Raw genomic sequence first — 23,162 nt, forward strand, 5'->3', positions numbered from 1 at the left:
TTATTTAACTTCATGCAGTATTTCTAAAACTGTCCAAGCAGCTTACTCAAAAATAGCTATGTGAACTAGCAACTCCACTGCAGCGCAAAGTCAAAATGTTGAGAAGTGGTGCTGAAGGCAGTCGTCTTTATTTTCCCTTTTTGAGTAGGATAAACAAAACAGACCGTGCAACTTTACACAATTGTGCAATTGTACACATCTTACACGCTTCATCTGGGTTCCATTTGAGCAGTTCAATTACATCCCAACCCAATTATATACATAGCCAAAAAGAGGAGCTGCAAACTGTTGTGCTATTCCGCTTTTTCTTCTTGTTTTGTTTTCATAAAAAACTCTGGCTTGTTGACACACCTGTAAGCCAACAGCTGGGGAAGAATCCCATACATTATGTTCAATATCAGAAAAAACTGTTTTGCTTCTTCAGGGACTCTGTAGATGTAAGGAGTTCGAGCATGAAGAGAAGCACCAATATGGGAAAATTGAGCCTGTGGTGTGTATATAACGTATATATTAAAAAAAGGTAAAGTTGATGTATATTTTGGAAAGACAGCATAATCTGCATGCAAGTATGCATCTTCAGTGACATTTTCCAAGCCAGCCCTTTTATTCCAGAATTATCCATCCTACTTTTGCGCAGCGGTATAAAAATATGGTCTAAACTAAGGTCATTAATATCTTGGTATAAGAGGCACCAGAGGAACTGTTAGTACCGTGGTAGGAGGTTTACTTTATGCACATGGTGGCACTGATCTTTACATCAGGTACAGGATTTCACCCTTGGCTTATAGGTGATTATTCATGCAACAGGGTCCATGATCCTTCCCCAGGCAGATGGCCGCTGAAGGGCGCATCATCGTAGAGATCTGCACCCCTAAGCCTCATCCCAGTAGTGGGGGTAGGACTCGCACCCACCTACCTAGCAATGTTGTGTTTGGCATCAAGGGGAAGCAGACAGACACTCACTCTGCATAAAGCTAGAAAATAAAATCTTGGAAGCTATGTTAGTTCTGGTTTTGTTCTGGGTTTTTTAGATCTTAAACCCAGTCTTCCAGATTCTCATCCTAGAACTCCTGATGATTTCAGAAAACGTCTGCGATATTTGGCTTTTGGGCTGGGGGCAGTTCTGAACTATAGGATAAGTTTACAGTGAAGGTTATATGCAAAGACAAGCTTGCTGGGCTGAAGCATATTTTTAGCATAAACAAACATTTAAAGATAGAAGCGTCAGGATAGTCGCTGTCTTTTGTCTCCATCTGTTTCCTGCTATTTCAAGCCACAGCTCGTTCACATTAACTATTGTGTGTCCAATTTTTTTTTTTAATTTAGTTAGTTAGCAGTGGAGGAGATCTGAGAAGATAAACATCAATTTGATCTTAAGCAGAGCAGGAGAAAGGGACACCAGGATTTTAGTAATGCAGAGGAGTACACTACGGCCAAATCACGTCCTCTGTTCTGGCTTCAGCAGGAGTTATTTTGGACTCACAAAGAACACAGTTCTGTTCACGGTTAGCAAAGTAGAAAGTAAAATACAATGCAGGTGTTTTAATACACAGCCCTCTAGCAAAAGGTTAGGCTGAGACCATGCATCAAAATAGAAAAGGAAAACAGTTTTCAGGTGATTCTAACCACCTCCACTTAACAGGGAGAGCTGAGCTAGCAAACCTCAGTCAGGAAACTGAGTAATCAAAGGAATCAAATACAAACACACTTGAGCAGAGTGCCACTTAGCGTGTTTCTGTAAATACCTATTACACAGTACACAGATGTTCAGGGGCACGCTATCAGCAGCCTTTTTATATCCGCCTCATAATTCAGTCTGTCTCTTGCAGCCTGTTTGTTCTCACCTGTCTCAGGCAGGAACAGCCTTTGGCACCTGGGTGGTCTTGCTCTGATCCCTGCTACCTTTCCTCGCCTTGGGAGCCATCTCAGCCCAGGCAGCCAGAGCATTAGTGCTCAGCAGCAACGACCTCTTGCTATATGAGGTAGCAGTTTCCCAAGCAGACAGCTGGCCACCATCGGGCTTCAGGTAGGAGGTTTGGGGCTGTCTAATGTTTACCTAAGCACTAACAGTCTCCTGTAGTATTTTAGAGCCTCTTCTGGGATGAACAAGATGCTAAGCTATGTACTTCTCTGTGGAGGATTGCAAGGCCCACCCGTCTCCAAGAGCAGCTAGCTGTGCATCATAGTAAGTTCATAGTAAAGTCATAATAAGTTCATAGTAAGCCTTGTCGGAAAGAGCTGTAAGGGACTGCTTCTGAGAGACTCAGAACTCCCACAGCCTCCTAGATGCCTTTGAAGATCTAAGCCTTATTGTGTGGTCTTGTCTCTTACAAGAGTTGTGGCACATTAGTGAGCTTTGAGCATTATAAAAAGAAAAAGCAGGAACATTTTGTTCTATTTGTAGCCCATGAAGATTTTTACTAGCTAATGATGCACCATATAATGAAGTTATTGTTTATTAGACTTGTTTTTCAATATAACACATTGCTTTTTCTTTTTATTACCAGGGAGGATATTTAGGTCTGTTAAAGCCACTTTTCTTTTTTTTTTATTTGATTTGCCTCTGTGGAAATTGTGTTATGTCTTTAATCTCATGTGTTTCCTTTCCATGACTGTACTCTGCTTCTGCTTTTTTTTCTCCCTTCCCCCCCGCCTCCAGTTGGGGCAGGTGGTGTGTCTTAAAAGCAGACCTCTCACTCACCAGTAGCCCAGTCCTGCTCTTCTTTCAAGTACTGGGCAGACTTGCACCAAATCCATAATTTTAAGGAGTAAGACAGGAGCTGTTAGTTACTGCAGATCACTGTGCCTGTTGTGCAATAGGCTGCCACTGCAGTAAGCGAGAGCAACCTTGAGTCTGTTGTGTTGCCTCGCCGTGATCGGGTCCTCCCAGCAAATAAGCCATTCCTTGGTGCTTTCTGTTATTGAACCCTCTCTAAGTGGAGAATTTTGAGGATCAAACCCCTAAACCTTGGCTGAGAAATCAACCAAATGAGATGCTGCAGGTAAACTTCTAAGGTAGCCTTATCTATTTAACACACAGCCTTTGTTAACCTTGAAGCCTCGGCCAGTCTGCTGATCAGGCTGTCCCACAGCAACTGGAAGCTGCCTGGTGCTGGATGTGGCACTGCTCAACTTGACAACTGCAACTTGCACATGCCTGCTACTCATTAAGCTTCTTGTCTATATGAAATAGTTTGGGTTTGGATTTCTTTTACAATATTTTTTGCCTGTAGCCTAATCATAGGCAATACTTGGAATATTTCTTACACTGCAGTCAAGAAAGCCCTCCATCTAGGGACAGAGAAGAGCCTGGAAAAAGGTTAGGAGTCCTTCTTCACTCTGTGCCTTCTCTCTAAAACTGTCTAAAATCAGGCAAAAACTGTAACTGATTTTGGAGGGGTTTGGACCAGGTCTTACGAGCCTAAGGAAAGCCATCAAATAGAGTGGGGAGAGAATAACCTAGAAAAATATGTTCCTTGGGTTTAGGTTCTCTTGTAGGCAAAAGGCACTGCAGGAACTAGCCACCAAAAATTGCAGGATTAAGGAAAACAGATGGAGAAAGAGTAGCAAAAAACTTTCTACATCTGAGAGAGTAGGGAACTGGGCTATGGAGAGTTGGTGAGACAGAATGGTTTTGGGTAGCAGGGCTATAGCTATTCATCCCTTCTCATGTGGCTCACTTGCATAGGGAAATACCAATTTTATCAAGTTCACAGGGGCTATTCCAACCCTTTTGTATAATCAAAGCTCCTGGTACTTTAGTCGTCTGACATTTAAAGAGCTCTTCCTGAAGCTTCAGAAAGTCCAGTAAGGGTCACAACCTGGTTTTGGAGTCTGAATGTTAGTAACAGAATAATTCAAATTCACAGCTATATGTAATTCTGAAAAACAGTAAATATTTCTCTTTGTGTGTGGAAGGCTAGGCACTTTTAGAGGTTCTTAGTTTAGATGCATCACATGATATTTTGAGACTTGTTTTTGTGAAAAGTACATACTTCATAATGATAGAAATAAAAATAATTAAAATCTCCATATTCCCTATCTGTAGGAGTAGTGTTGATTCCCAGGGGGCAATGCCCACTGTTTCCATCATTAGATATTTACCTTTTTTGGACCTTTGTGCATAATAGAAAGCAAAATGTGTTTCAGTAACTACATATGTTTTAATTATCAATTACAATGTTTTAACTTGAGAAAACAGTAGACAAACCTGGAAATGTGTTTTGTGCCTCAAAATGACCAAAACTAAAAATAATATAGGAGTCCTCAGTTCATTGTCACACACACTTTTCATCCCAGGTTGCTCACAGTTCACCAAGACAAATCAATTAAATCCTGTTCAGTTGTGGGATGACTGAAGCTCGTTCTGCAGTGCATTAATGTAAAAACTACAAAAAACCCCTCCCAAACGTAAATGTTTTTTGAATCAGGATGAAATGTGGGGAGTGTGCAGCAACATACAGTTCTCTTAATCGGTTAGTTTTTGTAAGCCCATGTTTTTTGCTTGTGCCTAGGACAAGCTTTAAAGAGTAAAATGGGAAATTTTGAGTGTTAGCTTTGGGTTACCAGTAGCTTTTCTTCTCCTTGTCTAATGTGTAAATCAGCATTATCCTGAAGCCAAACCACAAGGGACAACAGAGGGTTTTTAGACTTCAGCAACAAAATGTTGCGTGTATTAATCATACAGCTAAAAGGTACAAAGTGCCATTAAAAAAAAAAGGTGAGTGTTTGTTATGGGAAACATTTAAAAGAAGAAAAAAGCAAACATAAACAAAACCTCCACAAACCAACCAAACAAAAATCACCTCCAATCTGGGAGGCTGAGCTTTTTGGTAAGTTTGCAAGACTGTGATAGTCAGCACCCTCTGTCTTCTGGTTTACTTTTCCTTGTGCTAAATAATCTTTGAAGGAGTGGTTTCTTTCCTGACTGACTGGGGAATTCATGAAACCTGAGTAATCTGTCGGTAGAGAGAGGTTCCTGACACTGGCTTGCCTACTTTAGCTAGCTTGAGCTTTTTTTAGATTAGATTTGGGCCAAACACAGTTGTATGATATATTTATGATACCTTTTGAGCATTTAAACCTCCTCATTAATATGTTTGCCAGATTCTGTTTTGATATAATTTGGTGATTCAAGATTCTGTATGAACTGGTGTGTTTTTTAAAAAAAAAGACATTCTCTGTGGTAGATGCTCACAAATAGAAAAAAACCTGTCACTACCCCCATCCTCACTGGGCAGTTAAGCTGGATTGGTGTTTGTATCCATGACTGTTGTCTCTGGCCCAGGGAACAAAGTGTTGGTCTGTGTTTGTCTAATAGTGGTACCTGGATTACACTTATTGCTGTGTCTCTGTTCTCATTATTGTTGCAGGATTATGTGCATATTTTCTGCATTGTCTGGATGCTCAGAGCACATTTCATTTCCTACGTACAGTACAAATCAATTGTCACTGTCTCAACTGTTAAATGGTCATCTATATGTCATGAGTAGTTATTTACTAGTTCCTTTTGATTTTTTTTTGTTTTGGCCAGTCTTCTCATAACCATCAGCGCCATCTAGTAATTAACTCCAGTTGTTTATTTAAGAGAATCAAAACAGAATGAATTAAGAAAGTATGATCATCGGTCTGCCTTTGGCAATGCAAGCATGTCTTAGTGTTACTGTGGTTTGTGGCCCAGGAGGTTCCCAGTGTTATATCAACATCATCAACTGATATTGTTCATTTTGTGTAGATACTTTTTTCCATTTATCTTTTTCAGACTACCTAGTTGGCCAAAATGTATTATAGAAACAATGTATTTTACTGTTTTGTTGTGTTTGGGGTTTTTTTACATGGTTGACTGTTTCAGCTTTAATACAGGCTTCCTTCATGGTCTCAGCTAAAGAGTGCACAGTGCTTAATAAGGTTTAAATAAGCCCAATAAAAAGATTCTGCAGAAGGAGAGAAGTCTAATAAAGCAAGAACGTAGTCATTAGAGACATATAATAGGTTTGATTCTCCACTCCCTTCAATTAGTTTTTTACAGATGTAAAAGGTGATCTGAGTTACAATGGCATAAAACCCTCATGGGAAGATCAAGCCCTGGGCCCCTCATTTATTCCATAGGTCTCTACTTATTAACTTGTAATTCAAGAGTGAACATTTTACAAAGAAATACCTGAGCTAGTCCTCCAGCATGTATAAGGGTTAAATCGGGCATCCAGGAACAACCAGGCACCAGTAGGCCATACAGAGCAATCACATAGTATGGCACAGAGTAGAACATGTATGCCAGCATCTGCATTTTAAACAGAAATATTAGTTGCTTTGCAATGTGAGGGAGATGCATTTAAAAATTAGCCAGCTGCTGACTGAGGATTTGAGACTATTCAAAACCACACTCCTGGCAGCAATGTTTCCCAGGCCTTTTTGCAGCTATAACTTATTTGAGAAAAGAATTTCACACCTGGATGCTGTTGACTGGATCCAGCTACCCTAAGGCCTCCGCTAATATTGACGGCTCTTGTCTGTCTGCCCCATCCAAATCCACTTCATCCCAGGACATGTCTTCCTACCCCTTGCCATCTTGAGACCATGCCAGTGAGCGTGGCTTGACCTAACTCAGTGTCCAGCACAACATGGGTGTTCGTTTCTGAAGCTCCATTGCACTTTCAGTTGGGAGGTGTGAGATACACCCAAGCCACCCCTTTCCCAGAAAGAACAGGTCCAGCAGAGATATTTGGGTTCTGCTCATTGCCTCACTCGTGAATCCTCTTACCACTTCAGACCCTGCCCCCATGCAGCAGCCAGGGTTACAAAAGAATGGCAACCTTGCAAATACTACAAAACTAAAGCAAAATATTCCCTCCTCTGCAATGCTTGTGTCAATAGGGTTTGTAAAAAGTGTCATGTTTCAAGGAGTGTGTCACTGGTGACAGAAGCATAACATGAGCTTAAGGACTCTAGTCCTACTACACTCCTTTTTGCTTCATTATTCCAGACTGAAAGTCTACTTTGCCCTTCTAAGGAGGGGAATGATCATAAAAAGCATGCAGATCTGTTTCATAGACTATATTAAAAGAAGCCTGAGTAATTAAGATGTGTAACTCCAGGTAACTGATTTGAATCCTTAAAAGTTAAGTTTATCATGACAAAGAATCGGTATCCTGTAATGGCTGTAGTAGAAAATATGAAATACCGTTTAACTTGCCATGAACAAAAATACTTCCCTTATTGATCTTGTCATCTGTGAAACCCATGGCTTAAACTTTGTGCCAGTTAACAAATCACTTCTTAACACTCTATGCTCCACAGTCAATGCTTTACCTGAAGCTTAGGATAGGCAGCAGGATCTTTTATATAAGGCTCGTGAAGTTGAATATATAGCCGGCAGAGTTCAGCAGGGCAATCCAGAGCAATCTAAGAAGAATTTTTAAAACTTCCTGTGAACAAAGAATTTGTTCTAAAACGAGCTAATCTGATACCTGTTACCAGCCCTAAAGATTCAGTAGTGATCTGCAGCACTGCTACCCTGGAGGCTTACTCAAAATCTATTGCAAAGGTGATCCATTTGATCACCAATTAAAAAGCTGAAATGCAGCCTCCTCTCAGCTCCTGCTCAGAGAGTTTGGAAGGAAATGCTGACAGCCTGCTTTAAAGATTTTGACTGGAAGAGAATTCAGTCAGTTGGCTATGCTGTAGTAAAAGTATAATTGCTATTGATTTGCTCTGATAAACAGACTTTGATCCCAGCAAATGAACTTTCCAATGGAAAATTGCTCAAACAGTGGAAACTTCAGGTTAAGCACCCAATTTTAGGATAGCAAGCTATGGATGTAGTCCAAGAAAAGAGTTGCGTGGTAGCAAGGTAGCAGCAGAGAGCAATGCAGAGAGACAGATGTTACTTTAAAAAAAATAACAATAATTTTAAAAATAGAGTAGCAAAGGAGAGATTACTGGATTTTACATTCCTATAGAAAGAACAAAGTTCCCAATAGAGACCCAGTTGCAAAAGTAGTTCCTTTTCATAGTCACCCTTAAAACTACTACGAAAAATACTATTCTAAAATGAGTTAGCAATCTGTGTCAACAGCTGTCACTACGTGTTTTATGGCAAGGCATCGTTAATGCCTAAGTTACAGGACTGAACAGTAAGTTTTGCACAACTTAATTTCATGTGTATTTGTTGTGTGACTTTGAGGGGGAAGTGCAAAGATTTACAAACAGTGGATTTTCCTCCCTGTTCTTTTCCAACATGGGCATCCAAGAGGGAGGTCTGGGTGGGCTATAATGGATTATGTTTTATTAGCTTTTTCAAAAAATCATGGTTACTGCAGCTTACACAGAGATGTTCAGCTGATCTCTGTATGTATAAGTAAGGCCAGTAAGCAGTTCCTGTTTGGTAAAGGAAATATATAAGGAAATGACCACACTCTCAAAATCAACAAAAAATTCCTCTGAGAAATGAAGAAGTGGGATTGCAGAACCAAGTTACATGTTGGAGCATGAGATTAACATTTCCCACCACGAAATTACAGGTAAAACAGCTGATTAGCCTGCATCAGTGGTGCCCTGAAGTAGCATGATCTATAAGAAATGAAGCAGTCTGTGACAAGTTAGAAGAAGAAAAAAATATTTTTGAGAGGCAAGTTTGCAGAGAAACAGCAGAAGATGACAGAGTAATGTGAGCAGCAGAACTACAAAAGGACAATCTGCACTAGGTAAATAAAATGTTGCTTGGGTACTTATCGTCACCTCTTACTTGAATTATTCTAGACAGGATCAGATCTACAAATCAAGCAAGCAGGCAGTTGTCTAAGACACCTAAACATTTGAGCTCTGTTCACTGAATGATATACAACTTCCCTTCTGCTTAAGAGAGAAAATGCTTTAGAGCTGACAAAGGACTAGATTTACCTACTACTGGATTTATCTACTTCAAGCATTTTCAATACTGATTCACTCCCTCAGAAATTTTAATTCAATCAACTATGCTTAAAAACCAACATTTTAAAAAAATCAGCTTTTGGTAAGTAGAAACAACATGTGTTGTTCAGGTAATGTGGATAAATCTTTTTTTTTTTTTCAGGTGGAAATGTTCTCCTCTATCTCATGCAGTGTAAATTAACTTGGTTTCCTACATAATTTTAACTATGCATCTCTGTTTAGAAAAATATGAATACAGATTTAATTTAGTTGGTTTGTCTCCATGTTCTTGGCCATAAATGTAACACCAGACCAATGAAAACAGTTTTAGGTCATGTTGTTCTGCACTTGGGATGCCATTTACTCTTGTGATTGTGCACCTACTTTCTTTTGAAAAAACATACTTTACACAGGGTAAAATGGAGAAGCAAAGCACCACTAATTATCATAGACATAAAGGACAAATTGATTATTTAAGGCCTATTCCATCCCTGAAAGTCACAGGATTTCCCTTGACCAAAATGTGCATAACTTTTTCACACAATTATTCCAAATGTAAAAGTTTGACTGAAAATTAGAGGCCAGAATATTAAAATACCTTCAACTTACCATGCCCCTAAATATGCAAAACCCCGTTGCTAGAATGAGGTATGCAGCTAACATTAAATCTATTGGTCGTCTTAGGAGTCCTTTCTTCTGGACTTCCTGAACCACCTGCAACACAGAACATGTTTAGTAAGTACATCCCAGTTCCACATGACATGTATTTAACTCCAGATCAGTCACTACAAGAAGGGTGAAGTGGTGAACATTATGATAGGAGTTAGTTCTCAGTTACATTAGCCTATTTATCCGCTGATTCCAGAGACAGAAAGATTTCCACGTCTAAAAAGGTGATATCAGACTTTATAGGATGCAGTCAGGAAAGTTAATCTGCGTAGAATCTGGAAATGAATGGATCCAACTAAAGCTGTTTCAATATAGATTAGTTTACTTTCAAAGCAACCTAAATCAAATGAGCACTACTCTAACTCTGAAATCACATAAGGCTTTAAAGCAGCATACCTGACTTCTTCAAAGTTGTGTCTTTTGTTAATTGGAATGAATTTGTTTTCCTGAATGTCCCTATGTAGAAAAGCTTTGGAAACATAGGTTTGTCTCAAACATTTGAGGTTGAATCTAATACACTTTGTAAAAGGACTGTTTGGAGGGACAGTAAAATGAGGGTCCATCTCTCTATTGACAGCGAATGCTGGTTTTCAGCAGCCTGTGACACTATTGAAATTAATAGAATATCACTGGCATAAAATAAAAGCTTTTCTGTGGCCAGTTGAGTTCCCTGCTGAGTTCAGTGAGCAAATAATATATCTTAATATGTAATGCAGAAATAGAGAATGAAGTGTGTGTGCATATGGAGCATGTGGAAAATCCTCCTTTCTTTTATTCTGTTCTTTTATTACTGTACGCTATGGATTCCTCTGACGGGCACTGAAGCACTTATTGGCATCTGGATCTGATCTGTTCTGTGCCTCCTCTCCTCAGCCTCAGAGCAGGAATCCCCTCGCTGCAACGCGTGGCAGATGGGCAGATGTAAGGGGTTCACACTCTATGGTAGCAAAGGCCATATAGATACCTAGCGTGGAAGATGGCTTGGAGGAACCAAAGTCATCTCATTGCCTACACAGTAAAACTTACTAGACCCGTGGAAATAATTCAAGGTACACTTTCAGCACTGTGTAATCACAGGCAAAATTGTAAGCACATCAGAGTATCTTTCTGTAGTTCAGAGGGAAAACTTCCCCATTTATATGTGTTACTCATTTCCTCTTCCTTTTTATTAGCCATGTGTTGGCATGCAGACAGCAAAAGAAAAACCCAGTTTCCTTCCTGTTATACACTTGTGGAATTGTCTCTAAAGCACAAAACAATAATTAGGATGTAGAGGCACAGTTAAAAGCACTCAGGATCAAGATATTCACAATAAAGTTACTGAAACAGGAGAACCGATCTTGCAAGCACAATTCCTGAGTAAAAACTGCAAGATCTGAATTGTAGTTTAACAAAAATAAGGCTACCTATCTTAAACACATAGGCCATCCCTTTCATAAAAATGTTTCTTTTTTTCTTTTAAAGGATGTCTTTCAGAAAAAGTGTGACTCCTTCTTTTGTTTGTTCTTCAAGCACAAATAAGAGCTCTGTTTTGGCAGTATGGTGTCACTTCACAGTATTTAAAGTACTTGTGTAGGAACGTTTATAATATTACCTGCAAAGAATGTCTATATTCTAATATTTATTCCTATGGAAGACAAAGGCCTCCCATGGCTGCTGAGTTGCAAGTCATTTTCAGATGTAGACTACCTAAGGATAATGGAAAGCTTGAGGGTTGATATATTTTCTTTCCACTTTGTCTAAGCATGAAGCATATATATATATCACTCCTCCTTTCAAAAGGTACATTAAATGAATGTGCGTGTTTACTGTGATCGCAAAGCTACAATAGAACTTTGTACTTAGAGGTTTTGGAGACAAAGCCAATATTAGTGGAAACAACCTTTGGAGCAGTACGAGTTTGTGAAATTGCCACGGTACAGAAAACTCACACCTTTTTTTCTCTATGCATACATTTATGCAAACAAAATGAAAATGCAAAGCTTAAAAAAAGGCAGAAGCAAGAATTTGAAAGACAGTATGCACTTTGCTGACAGACCTCAGCTTCTTAGTAATTTTGCCTTACCCTTCTTTTACACAGCAAACTCGTATCAATACATGCTAAAATGGATTACGTGTTAAGTACATGGCAGAGTAGAGATGACCTGCCACAGGTTTCCCATTTATTGCAAACAAGATTGAACTCTGCACAGATTTTGCCAACCCTGCTGTTTCTTTGTTCAGCAAGGAAGTGTGTAGGCACACTTTGCAATTTCTCTCACTTCCAGGAAAAAGCTATTTTCCATAACTTATTAGAGGCTCCTTACATGATCAGTTTTAAGGAATCAGAATAATCTTCTGTGCTGTCCATAGAAGTCAGTCCCTTCAGAATTCATATGCAGATCTGAATTTATGTGTATTAATGCTGTTAATTTTAAATTACATTAAACTTTTCTGAGCTGATATACTTGTAGATAAATCTGCTGGGCTTTGTAAATACTGCAGCACAGCTTGGTCTGATTCTAAATGAGGGCATAACTCTATTCCTCTCCTCTGCACCCACCCCTGTTAGAAAATACCCAAAACTTGATTACCTCTTCTCTATCCCCACAGTGATTTTTAACTAACTGGTTTATAATAATATTATAGCAATGAATGCCTTGGCCAACGGAATATACCTTGCTTCCGTTGCTTTCATGTAAGTATTTTTCTATATACTTGCACTATCATGTTTAAAAGTGTTATTACATTTTCTTCCTGAATCTTTTAATACCAACTCTGAATAATGATAGCTAAAAAAAGTTCAATTTTACAGCTAATTGGAAATGATCTACTGAAAGAGAACTAAATATCTTCAGGACTCACAATGATTAGCTAACTGATTTCATTACACACAATTATTTCCTGGGAACAATAGTTAATTTAGGACTGAGAGTCTCGTATAAAAAAATAAGAAAAATCCATGAGTAGTCGTGTTAAGATTTAAAGGCATTTTAAGGTATACAGTTATTGAACCTAGGTATTTATGCTCGGATACGGAGCATAAGTTAGCTGTGACGATAATATATGACTTCTAAAAAAAGAAATTACTTAGGAAGGGTAGGAGGCCCCAGTGAAAGGAATCAAGGCTTTTTCTATGACCTTCTGAGCAAGGAATTTTAGGTTTACAAGGAAGGATTCACTAAGAAGTGCAACGTTAAATTTTCAGATCACCAGCTTTTTATGCACTCTTTTTGAAACAATTTAAAAACTAAGTTTCTCTGCAATATATACCAAAGTAAAATATCAAACCTAGGTAAGCAGTTTAGCTCCTGATAAGCATAGGAGACATGGCTATATTAAGAAAATAAGCAGTCTATCACATATTTTCTATAATAGCAATTTCTGTGGTGTTCTCAGTACTAGGAAAACAAACTGAAACCTTCATCCATCCTCCATGCAAAGGATGTTCTCACTAACATACATGGCAAAAATTGCCATCATTACCTTTAACTACACTTAACTTCTCTACCCTGATGACTCTAAAGATTGTGTTTCTGGCCAGAATTAGTGATGCCTTGAAGTAAATTAGCTCAAATTGCTTTGGGATGGGACATGCAGTTTCCTATAAGCCTATGCAGGAGGATAGAAGAGGGTTTGGCACCTGAAGTCTCCCCCAGTTTGCCTTTCATGGGGATTTGCCCTAAAAGGGGTGATTCTGTAGCAGTTCTTCAAACTTCAGGAGATATGAACATCTGCCTATACCCCTCTTTCCTACTGAAGAATCATGGATGGATGGCTGAATGTTATCTTTCACACATTTCTGGGAAAATCTGTCAGTGCATCATCTGCTGTTATTCTATGCCATAAGCTATGCCACTTGCACACTGACTGCCTATTAGCTATGGAATAGGAACTAACTCCTTCATCTGTGTCTATGTTTTCAGTTACAGAATGAACCTGACTGAGACTCAAGAGCTCTTGTGATGCAAAAATATTAATTGATTATATTACTTACAACTGGTATGGTGTGCTGTGGCAATAAACTGGCTTGCTAATAGCAACAAAGAGTTAAAGATCTGTTCTGTGCTTTGTACTGCAGGGATTTTTTTTTTTAAATAAAACAGTGCATAAACTATTATTGCATTTTTTGATTGCTCAGTTAATCTTATTACAGTCCAACTATTAAATTCAAAGGCAAAGGTCTAAGGAGTTTTATAAACATTATTTTTACAGACTTTTTAATTAGAAGTGTGTAAATAATTTTCATGTCAGTTAATGTACAATGTCTTACCTGTAAAATCTAATGTTGCAGAATGCACATACAAAAAAATTATTAAATTACATGAAATCTGTAAGTCATCTGCAGAAGAATACTTTCCTGCAGAGCTTCTATAAGGATTTTGTGGTGCTTTATGAAGCTGGTATGTGTCAATATTTTCATCAGCTAAGAAATTGAAACAGTCAGAAACTGGATAGAGGGTAGTAATGCAATTACACCTAGAAATAGGTTCTTTACTCTAAACATGAGATTCTTTTGCTTTTTCTTTATCCCACCATAATGTGTCTACACAGCCCGGCAGCAATTGTCATAACAGTGAACAGTTACAGTACATTCCATGCTCACTGAGGGACCTATAAAACTCAGTAGAAACAGCAAGCATATTTCAGTTTTCCTAACTGAAAAGCCAACACTTAAATACAATAACATTACCTTGACTGGAGCATCGTGAGTCACCGAAGGTTGGTTATAAATTCGGAACCCAGCCCATATGGGAAGGCAAATATATGGTACACTTAAGAAAAAAGCAGGACACACTTTTGTTCCGTATTTGCCTGTTAAAAAATAATTATAAGATGTATGAGAACTTGTAAGCTGTGTTGTAGAAGTGTTGAAAAGTATCCTATGTAATATCAAACCTGAAGCAGCTATGGTAATGTAAACATAAAACACTAGAAATTGCTGTTAAAGCAACACACAAATCTTGTTGAAAATCATGTGGTAGAGCCACAGGTGACAGAAAGCCTATCAGACAGGAAGCCATTTCAGAAATCAGGGGCTTTTTGAGGGGACAGGAAACCACCTCTGTCACTCTGCACTAGGTAATCCTATAGGATTGGACAGCTTTGAAATCGCTTAATGGAACCTGCTTCAAATAGAGACATCACTCTAAAAAATGGAAAAAAGGAACATATCCATTTTTTAAGATCTGATATTGTATTTGTTTCCAAAGTCCTGATTTCTCCTACAGGCCTGTACTAATATTTCAGGACAAAACATAAATTCAGAGAGCTATCCTCACCCCAGTAAATCAGGAAAAACTGTGTCTTTCACATTGGCTACTTTCTATGTCAGAAAGGAAGGCAGAAGGCATGCTCTTGAGAACAAGTTTCTTGGCCTTCCCTAGAGGAAAGAGGAAGAGATATTGTCACATTAAATCTGCTGTTTTCTCTGTGGTGCATGTGTATCTACAAAGGAGGGAACTGGACTGGCCCCAGGCTGCACCATGAATACTCCTCCTCTGTCATAAAAACCAGGGCCATAGCAAGCTTTTCTAAAGCTGCCTACAGGATTTGGACACATGAACATTTTTCTCAGTTGAACGCTTGTCAATGTTGCATCAATTTAAGCTTTGCTAGAAAGGAAATCTTTAATTGAGGGGAGTGGTACTCTTAAAGGACCACTTGCCAGTAATAATGATGTAAAACTTTTTATTACAGTTCTCAACCCCTAGCACAGCTCTGTCACCCCAGTGCACAGCTCTGCACTGATTTATGTTAGAAATCTAGGAATGTTAAATTTATTTTGAAAATAGAGTAACTTCCAGATTTCACTTTTAAAGGTGATTTGGATGCCTCTTGTAAGCTGCTTGAAAGTCAGACTAGTAAGTAAATTGGAAATTTTACACAAAATGAGATTTATATTTGTATGATACTAAGAGACAGTTATTGTTTCATTGCTTAAATTAAACCTAGTTTGGATGAAAGCCTTATGGGTATAACAAAATACAATACTTTTTTTTTTCCTTGAGAGCAGTGTAAATTGAAAGGGTTTTTTATTTTCTGGGTTTCCATCTTCCCCTCCTCATATTTAAATTTCAAAATATCTTGCATCTCTTTACTGATATTCCTAAAATTCCTCTTTCATATTATTACAGAAAGGAACCAATACTGCAGTAAAAGATAGATAGCCTAATGCTGAATTTATGTTTCACAGAAGATGTTTCACAGGAAAAAGTTAGTCATATAAATTATGTCCTTACCAACAATGTTTCCAGGCATAAAGACAATGATGCTCATGATAATGGAACCTAGCCAGTAGAGGCCAATGGTTCTATAGCTTTGTCTGTTTAAAAAAGAAAACAAGATATAATTATTGCATCATACCTAGAAATCCCCTACCCCAAATCACCTTCAAATATTATACTAATTGCCATGGTTGTATCTTAGTAAGTAAAGGTTTTAAAATCTGTACCACAAGTCAACAGTGGATTCTTGCCTCTGAGAGGGGGATATGGCGAAATCCAACATTCATGTGTGAGAAGGTTATCACATGAACAGTACAGGATTTGTGCATACTCAGTTATTTGCTGTTATGCTTCACTCATCTGAAGGCTGACTGCATGATTTTGCACATCACAGGTTGTAAAAGACCATAGAAGAATTAATTAATAATTAATTTCATTCTGTTAATGCTTCTATTACCAGCAGGTACATTAGCCTCTGGAACGTAAGTACTTATTTTCTCAAACTCTTTATTCAACAGGAAGAAACATAAGAATCTCTAGAAATAACCATTTTCTTTTAAACTGCGTGACACTCTCTGATATGGATGAGAGATCATCATCATGCTAAGCAATACATTATTCCTATCATAAATGTTATTTGAAAAGAAAAAATTGTTTTTCACACATGGTTTTAACATGCATCATCTTTAAACTTTCCTTTTAACTAACACAAAGCATGCAGATGGGCTATACTCTCTGCTGCAGAGTGAAGAAGACAAGACTACAACTCAGTGCATTTGCTGGGCTTATTCAGCTGAGAGAAAAGGTAACTTGGTGAGGGTACAATTCCTGAAAGTAATGAAATTGTAATAGCGTTGCTTTGGCCTAAGACATGAAACAGTCCTGAAAGAAAAATCTAAATACTGCATAGAAAAGAAAGCCCTTTGTAGGTTATGTGAGAATGCAAGCAAAGTAAACAGTACACAATCAAAATTACTTACTCCCATGCAATAGCTGCCACCATCAACAGATACATCAAATAATGAACGGAGCCATCCCAATAGCAGATCACATGGCCATACGCAGTGTTCAGATATGGTTCACCCTAGGGAACATTTATTTTAAAAAAGATACAATGATTAGAGGAAGAATAACAAATAATTAATAAAGAACAGCAGGAAACAATTTCACAAAAGTAACTGATGTTCTTTCAAGCCAGAAGTACAGTTTTTGACTGACAATACACATTTCCAAGAACAAACCTGATTTAGCTAGGATCAAGTATACTTAAATCAGTTCTATAGTTGCAAAATAGGGTGCAAGATGGAAGGGAAAACTCCTATGTATGACTGTCAGCATTATTCTGCTACATTATGGAAATATTACTTTTCCAAATTTTAGTGATAAAAGCTACAAAATAAAGATATATTTAGCAACCTAGAGATCTACAGCAGCATTGAATATATTGATGACAAGGTATAACCTTGTAAGATCCAACTCATTTCACTCTAAAGTTCATGGAATCTTTTCAATGACTTCAGTGACTTTCATATCAAGCTCTTACCGAGCTATTTTTGGTGGATGTTGATATTCAGCAGCCAGCAGATTCTGCTGACTAGCTATCTGGCATCATCATTTTTTAACTCTAATTCCTTTTAATTAAGTGATTAGGCAAAAATGAAGGAGCAATTTTGTTTCCTTCTTGGTAACACATTTAGGTACTGCAGTACTCATCCACTCCTGAGTGCCGAGTATCCATGGCTTTCTGCAAATGTGTACAGTCTATTCAATTCCCACGGAAGTTAATACAGAACAGAATTACTTAAACTAAGTGAAATAACATTGGAGCTTGAAAGGTATCCTATTTTTCCCAAATGAGTCAGTGACTTCAAGTCAGTGAAGGTTTTGTCCATAACAATAATGAAACAGGTCAATGACCACATTCAAGACGACCCTTTTGAATGTGTAAGTGGCTATTTTTCTGTGACAAATACTATACCAAGTTATTTGTCGTAAACATTTTATTTACATTTGTAAGCCAAACAATTGTTTACCTCTCTCAAGTAATGAGTCATGAATCCATCAATAATTCCATCCTGTTCCAGTCCAATTATTAGATTCACTACACTGGTAAAGGCAAATACTGCATAAACTGTAATAAGATAAAGGGAAAAAAATAATAAAGATTTGGAATCACACAGTTGCTTCACAGTCTGATAAATTCAGTCAGGCAGAGATCTATTGAACTAGATGCATCTACTTTGAGGTCACAGATATTTAACATACAACATGATTTTCCCACATAGCTTAGTATTTTTTTAATTAGTGGTTAGTCAACAAAGTTCTTAGGAAGCTCTTGTTAGGAATGTGAAATTCTGTAGAGCTGTAGGCACAGCCTCCATGGAAAGTCAGTGTCTGCAGAAAGGACTATGTAGCCTTTCAAAAATCTTGGTCACACGAAGTACACAACCTTGACTGCAGTCATCTCTTGGAAAGGAGAAAGGACAATGAAAAGGAGGAAGAGAGGGAAATATGACTTGCCATTTTTGTAGGTGAGCAAGGCAAACTGCATTAGCCGCAGCAGTCCATAGCAGACCTATCTGGCAAGTTCGCAAGTCACTCCTTTGAGACAGGAAATGTATTTGCAGTAGGTTTATATTATTTATTTCCTTTGACTTCAGTGTGAACTGAGAGTTCCCGGCCTCACATAAAACACTGGGGACAAATGCCTACGAATTGTAATGAGGAGGAAGACAGAGGGCAAATACAGGTGGTTTGTATGCTGCTTTGCCTATGGGCCCATCTTGTAAAATTTCAAAAAACAGCAGTGTTTTTTTCTTCTAGATTTTTGCTATAAGGTAATCTAGATCTAAGGTTTCCTTTTAAAAGATAATCAATATCTCTGTTCTTTTATGGCAAAGTATCAATATAGAAATGTTTGCCCAAGTCTGCAGACAGCCTGAGCCAGGGGTTGGGGTGGTTTGAACTTTCTTATGAATCACAAAGGTGAGTCAACACAGAAGCCTAATAAAAATGGGAGAACTAAGGAATTCAGTCATAGGAAGAACCAAGCCATTGAGGCCATTGATCCAAAAGATCCAAAAATCTCAAATGAGTCCACTCAGGATGAGATACGCATGAGAGGTCTACTGTGGAGCTTAAGTCCTGCTACAAGGAGGATCCTAACAGAGCAGGTATGACAGTACTTCAAACGCTTTCACAGCCCAACTCGAGTGTTATTCTTTTTAAATAGGAGGTCTGGCTTGTCCCTAAGCTGGATCTCCTATTTGAAAAGAATAAAAAGGTTCAAAAGAAGCATTATTTCTCCTCCTTTTTCCCCAGTCTTTCTTTCTTCGCTCCTTAGCACCTCACCAGACCGGCTTTAGAAGCCATGCCTTAAATGTTCAACGTGAAATAACTGTCATATAGTATCAGTGGGAAACAATATAAATTAGCAGTGAGAAACAATGTAAATTAACACTTTCTGAATTTATCTTCATTGTTACCAAGACATACCATAAAACAGCGGGTCTTTTGGTGGTTTTCTTTTGACAAGAACACGAGCCAACAGAGCAATAAAAACCAGAACCAGCAATCCAACTGCAACGATTGCCCAGGAACTGTAACAGTATTAAAAAGAAAAAGAATTTAAAAGAAAGACAGAGAGAGACAGAATTTTGTTTCTTCAACTTTTCTTACCAGCTATCCTCAAATGCATATACCCTTAAAGTAACTTCTAATACTTTAAAACGTTGGTTTTAAAGACCATCACATAGTTTGTCATAGTATTCATTTTACAGTTTTGCAGAAATTATGTGCCTGTCTTTTCACATGTGATCATCTAAAAAAAGAAAATACGAAAATAGCTAGATAAACAACATATCCAAGAGTCTAGATTTGTCTGACTAAAATCGGTTTTCATACTGGTATCTGCAAAAATAAACAAAAATTATGGAAAACTTAAAGGCCAATGAGAGGTGAAGGTCACAAACACAGAGATTTCAAGGCCGAAAAGGATCATTAGGGACACTTAGTCTAACCTCAGCAGTAAATTATCTACTCAGGAAATTACATACTCACAAATAAAACACATCAGTCCCATGGAATAGGAGTAGCCGTGTGGAGTGCCTATGATGGATCTAGGTTTAATTTCCAGTTTTGGAAGTGCTACCAAAGGTCTCTCTGGCCCTATAAGGCAGGATCGCTTGGGGGGGTTCAGTAATCAACGCAGGTGGGCTCGGCAGAAAAGACCTTTTCTCTGAAGAGGGGGCTATAATGATAGTGCATGTAAAGTGGTGGTGGAGAAAAGCACAAAAATCTTTGGCACAAAACAAATTTGTCTCCTTCCCAAAAAAAACCGCAAGTTAAGAAAATCAGTTTGAAATTGGTTTATAGCTCTAAGTGTGTAAATTGTATTTACTTCTCTCTAAGACAGACTCTCCTTCTCAGTCTTCACTTTTGTGCTTGTGTACGGGGAAAAAAAGGAGGGGAAGGTTAGGTAAAGTCCAGAAGCATAAGCTAAAAATATTTGGTACATTATTTTATACATAATACCGCTCTGTGTTTCAAGGAAACAAATGGTGTACAAACAAATAATACTATGACAATTTCAGCCTTAGTGAAACTTGACTTAAAATTATTGCAAAAAATTTGCAAGATCAAATATTTCAGAATATATACACACATACTTTCTGAGTCAGGATGAGCAGTACTAGCTTGTTGATTTATTTTATGGTTTGAATTTTCTGCTAGTCTGTTTTCCCAGTGATGAATTTCTTCATGCCATTACAGCTGTTAATATTGCAGTGACTTTTCACTGCGGTCTATCAATTTGAAATAAATATTGGCAATGAATCAAGTAAGTCAGCATGTGTTATTCGGTATTTCTCTAGCAGTGAGAAAGAAAAAAAATTAAGCTATCGGCCAGAAGGAGGAAAATGAGGCAGGAACAGATGTAGCAAAGCCTTAAAAACATGCACCAAATATTTGTGCGGTAAAGTTGCAAAACACCCCGAGCTGTGAGATCACAAAATACCACACGGACCTTTAAGCATATTGGGTTTTCCATGAGAAAAGACCTTTCTTTTCTAGACCTGCGGTCTGGATCCTATTTTTTGCCAGAGTGAGGGCATATGGACATTTTCAGTTCAAACCCGCACGTCCTACGGGGTGCCTGAAGCGTGAGGCTCGGGAGCCTTCCGAGGCTGCTGAGTTCTTCCATTCGTTTTTAAACAGAATTGGATTTTCTTTGTGAAAGCCTTGACAGGGGAGCCGGAGGGAGGCCGCAGAGCCTCGGGACAGCCTCCAGCGCCCGCTGCCCCGGGGTTCAAGGCACGGTGCGGGCGCAGCTACCGCGGGGCCAGGCGATGCCCTCCGGGCCGGTTTGTCCTTTCGGCGTTACCAGCCAGCCCCGGCGGTGAGCCGCATGCGGGAGTGGCGGTGACTCGAGCTCCGCGGACGCCGGGACACGCTTCAGGTGATGCGAAACCGGCAGTTTTGAGGGTCCTGGGGTGAGCGGCCAGGCTGGGCTCCCGAGCCAGGAGCCCCGCTCAAGTGCTCCCCTTCGCATCCCGGCAGGAGCTCCCCTTCGCATCCCGGCACGGCTCCCGTTAGAGGACGCGGGCAGGACCCGGGGCTCTCTCCCCGCTGGCCGCCGCGCTCCCGCCCGAGCCGCTCCCCGCCGGGGCCCCGCTGCCCGCGGCGAGGCCCGGCCCGTGCCCTCCGCTGCCCCGCTCCGCCTCCCGCCCCGTCCCGCTCAGCCCCGGGCCGCAGCTGCCCTCTCCCTGCGCCGCCTCTAAAAATACCCGCCGGGCTCCCCTGGCCGTCCGCACCTCCCTCACCCCCGCCGCCCGCCCGCCCGCCCGCTCCCCTCCCCTCCCGCAGGGCGGGAGCCGCCCGGCCTCGCCCGCCTCACCTGCCGCCGGCCGCCAGGCAGTTGAAGAGGTACGTGACGGGGATGGCGGTGAGGGAGAGGACGAAGACGCCGGTGGCCGCCGAGGCGCTCATCCCCGCGGCGGGAGGCGGCAGCCGCCCTCTGCGCCCCGAGGCGAGCGCCGCGCCTTGCCCGAGGCGCCGCCTCGCCTCAGCCCTTCACGCCCCGCGGAGGGGCGCGCGCCCGCCCGCCCGCGGCCCCGCCGGCCTCTGCCCGCCGCTCGCCGCCCCGCCGCCCGCCCCATCGCCGGCGCGCGCCCCGCGGCGGGCCGCCCCCTCCCGCCCCGCGCGGGAAAGGTTCGGTCCGCCTCAGAAACCGGAGCCGCCCGACGCGCCTGCGGCGGCGAGGCGAGGGCCGCGGGGCTTCCCGCCTGTCCCGGGGCTCGCCGCGCTCCCCCTCGGCCCTGCCCCGGGGGTAGGGCGCTGCCCGAAAGGCGAGGCGGCGCCACGCCGGGATGCCGGGGGTGATGCCGCCCGCGCGGGACCGCGGGCGTGGGGCGCGGGGCGCGGGGGGGGCAGCACGGCGGCGCAGGGAAGGGGGCTCCTCCGGCAGCCGCCGCCGAACGACAGCGGCGAAATGCCAAGTGGATGCTGCAACGGGCGGAGGGTCTTGAACTAAGCGCTGCGGCAGAGGCGGCAGAGGTTAACCACGGGCACCGCCAGGAACGGCAGGGGGATGCAGCCGTGTGCGCGGCGCCTTTTCGGAACCGACGCGTTTTGGTGAGAGGTGGTGGATGGAAAAGAGGTCCCCTTGACCTGGCTCGTGCAGGAGCCTCCCTAAGAAACCCGTAAGGAAAAATGTATGCGTCTCTTTTTGCATCAGAATTCAGCTGGGTTATCAAGAACAAGGATATTAGCATTTTTAAAATGTTTTAATTGTGAACTCACCGTTTCCATTTGAATGTCAAAAAAATTAACAGAAATTACGCATATGTTTGAATTTACCCATCAGCATTTTTTTCTGGCTTCAGACTTTGTTTACACACGAGTATGAACACTAAACTGTCAGTGTGCAAACAAAGGTGGAATGAGTCCTGTGTGCAAGGCAAACAGAAATGAAAACCACTATTCCTGGAACTTACTGAGCATTTAATCCAGGACATTTGCAAGAGAGAATGATCATCCTGTGTTGCTTGGGGAAAAACAGCAACTGCATTTCTAGCATGCCAGGCAAGCTCTTTCTGGTAGAGATCAGCAAGTATTTACGCCGTTGTGAAAGCACCCATCTGCAGTAATGTGCACAATTCCGATTCCCCCATGTGGAAACGGTACAAAGGAGGACTGCTGAGGTGGCCGAGGAAACGGGGCACCTGTCCATCAGGAAGAGGCTGAAGGGCTTGGCATACGAGTGCTCTCCATAAATACTTGAGGAGTTAACACCAGGGAGAGGAAAGAACTCTTTAATTTGAAGGACAAAGCTGTGAATAAAGTTTCAGTAGTTTTTTGGAAACAGATTTTTAGCTATGAGCA

General features: G+C 40.7%; 1 protein-coding gene across 2 annotated transcripts; it reads right to left on the bottom strand.

Annotated features, from left to right (window-relative positions):
* Window positions 1-112: 112 nt before the first annotated feature.
* TM6SF1 (transmembrane 6 superfamily member 1) lies at window positions 113-21,891 on the bottom strand. Of its 2 annotated transcripts, XM_072869900.1 has the most exons (10): window positions 21,676-21,891; window positions 19,278-19,381; window positions 17,816-17,913; window positions 16,763-16,866; window positions 15,798-15,880; window positions 14,249-14,370; window positions 9,517-9,621; window positions 7,309-7,401; window positions 6,161-6,280; window positions 113-485 (listed from the first exon to the last, which is right to left on the bottom strand). In XM_072869900.1, exons 1-10 carry the CDS (start codon window positions 21,765-21,767, stop codon window positions 294-296), a joined length of 1,113 nt encoding a protein of 370 aa, XP_072726001.1. In that variant the 5' UTR covers window positions 21,768-21,891; the 3' UTR covers window positions 113-293. The 2 variants fall into 2 exon arrangements, with proteins under 2 accessions (XP_072726001.1, XP_072726002.1); XM_072869901.1 differs by lacking the exon at window positions 7,309-7,401.
* Window positions 21,892-23,162: the final 1,271 nt, after the last annotated feature.

This window comes from Ciconia boyciana, chromosome 8 (genome assembly GCF_034638445.1).
Source record: "Ciconia boyciana chromosome 8, ASM3463844v1, whole genome shotgun sequence".
NCBI classification, from domain to species: Eukaryota; Metazoa; Chordata; class Aves; order Ciconiiformes; family Ciconiidae; genus Ciconia; species Ciconia boyciana.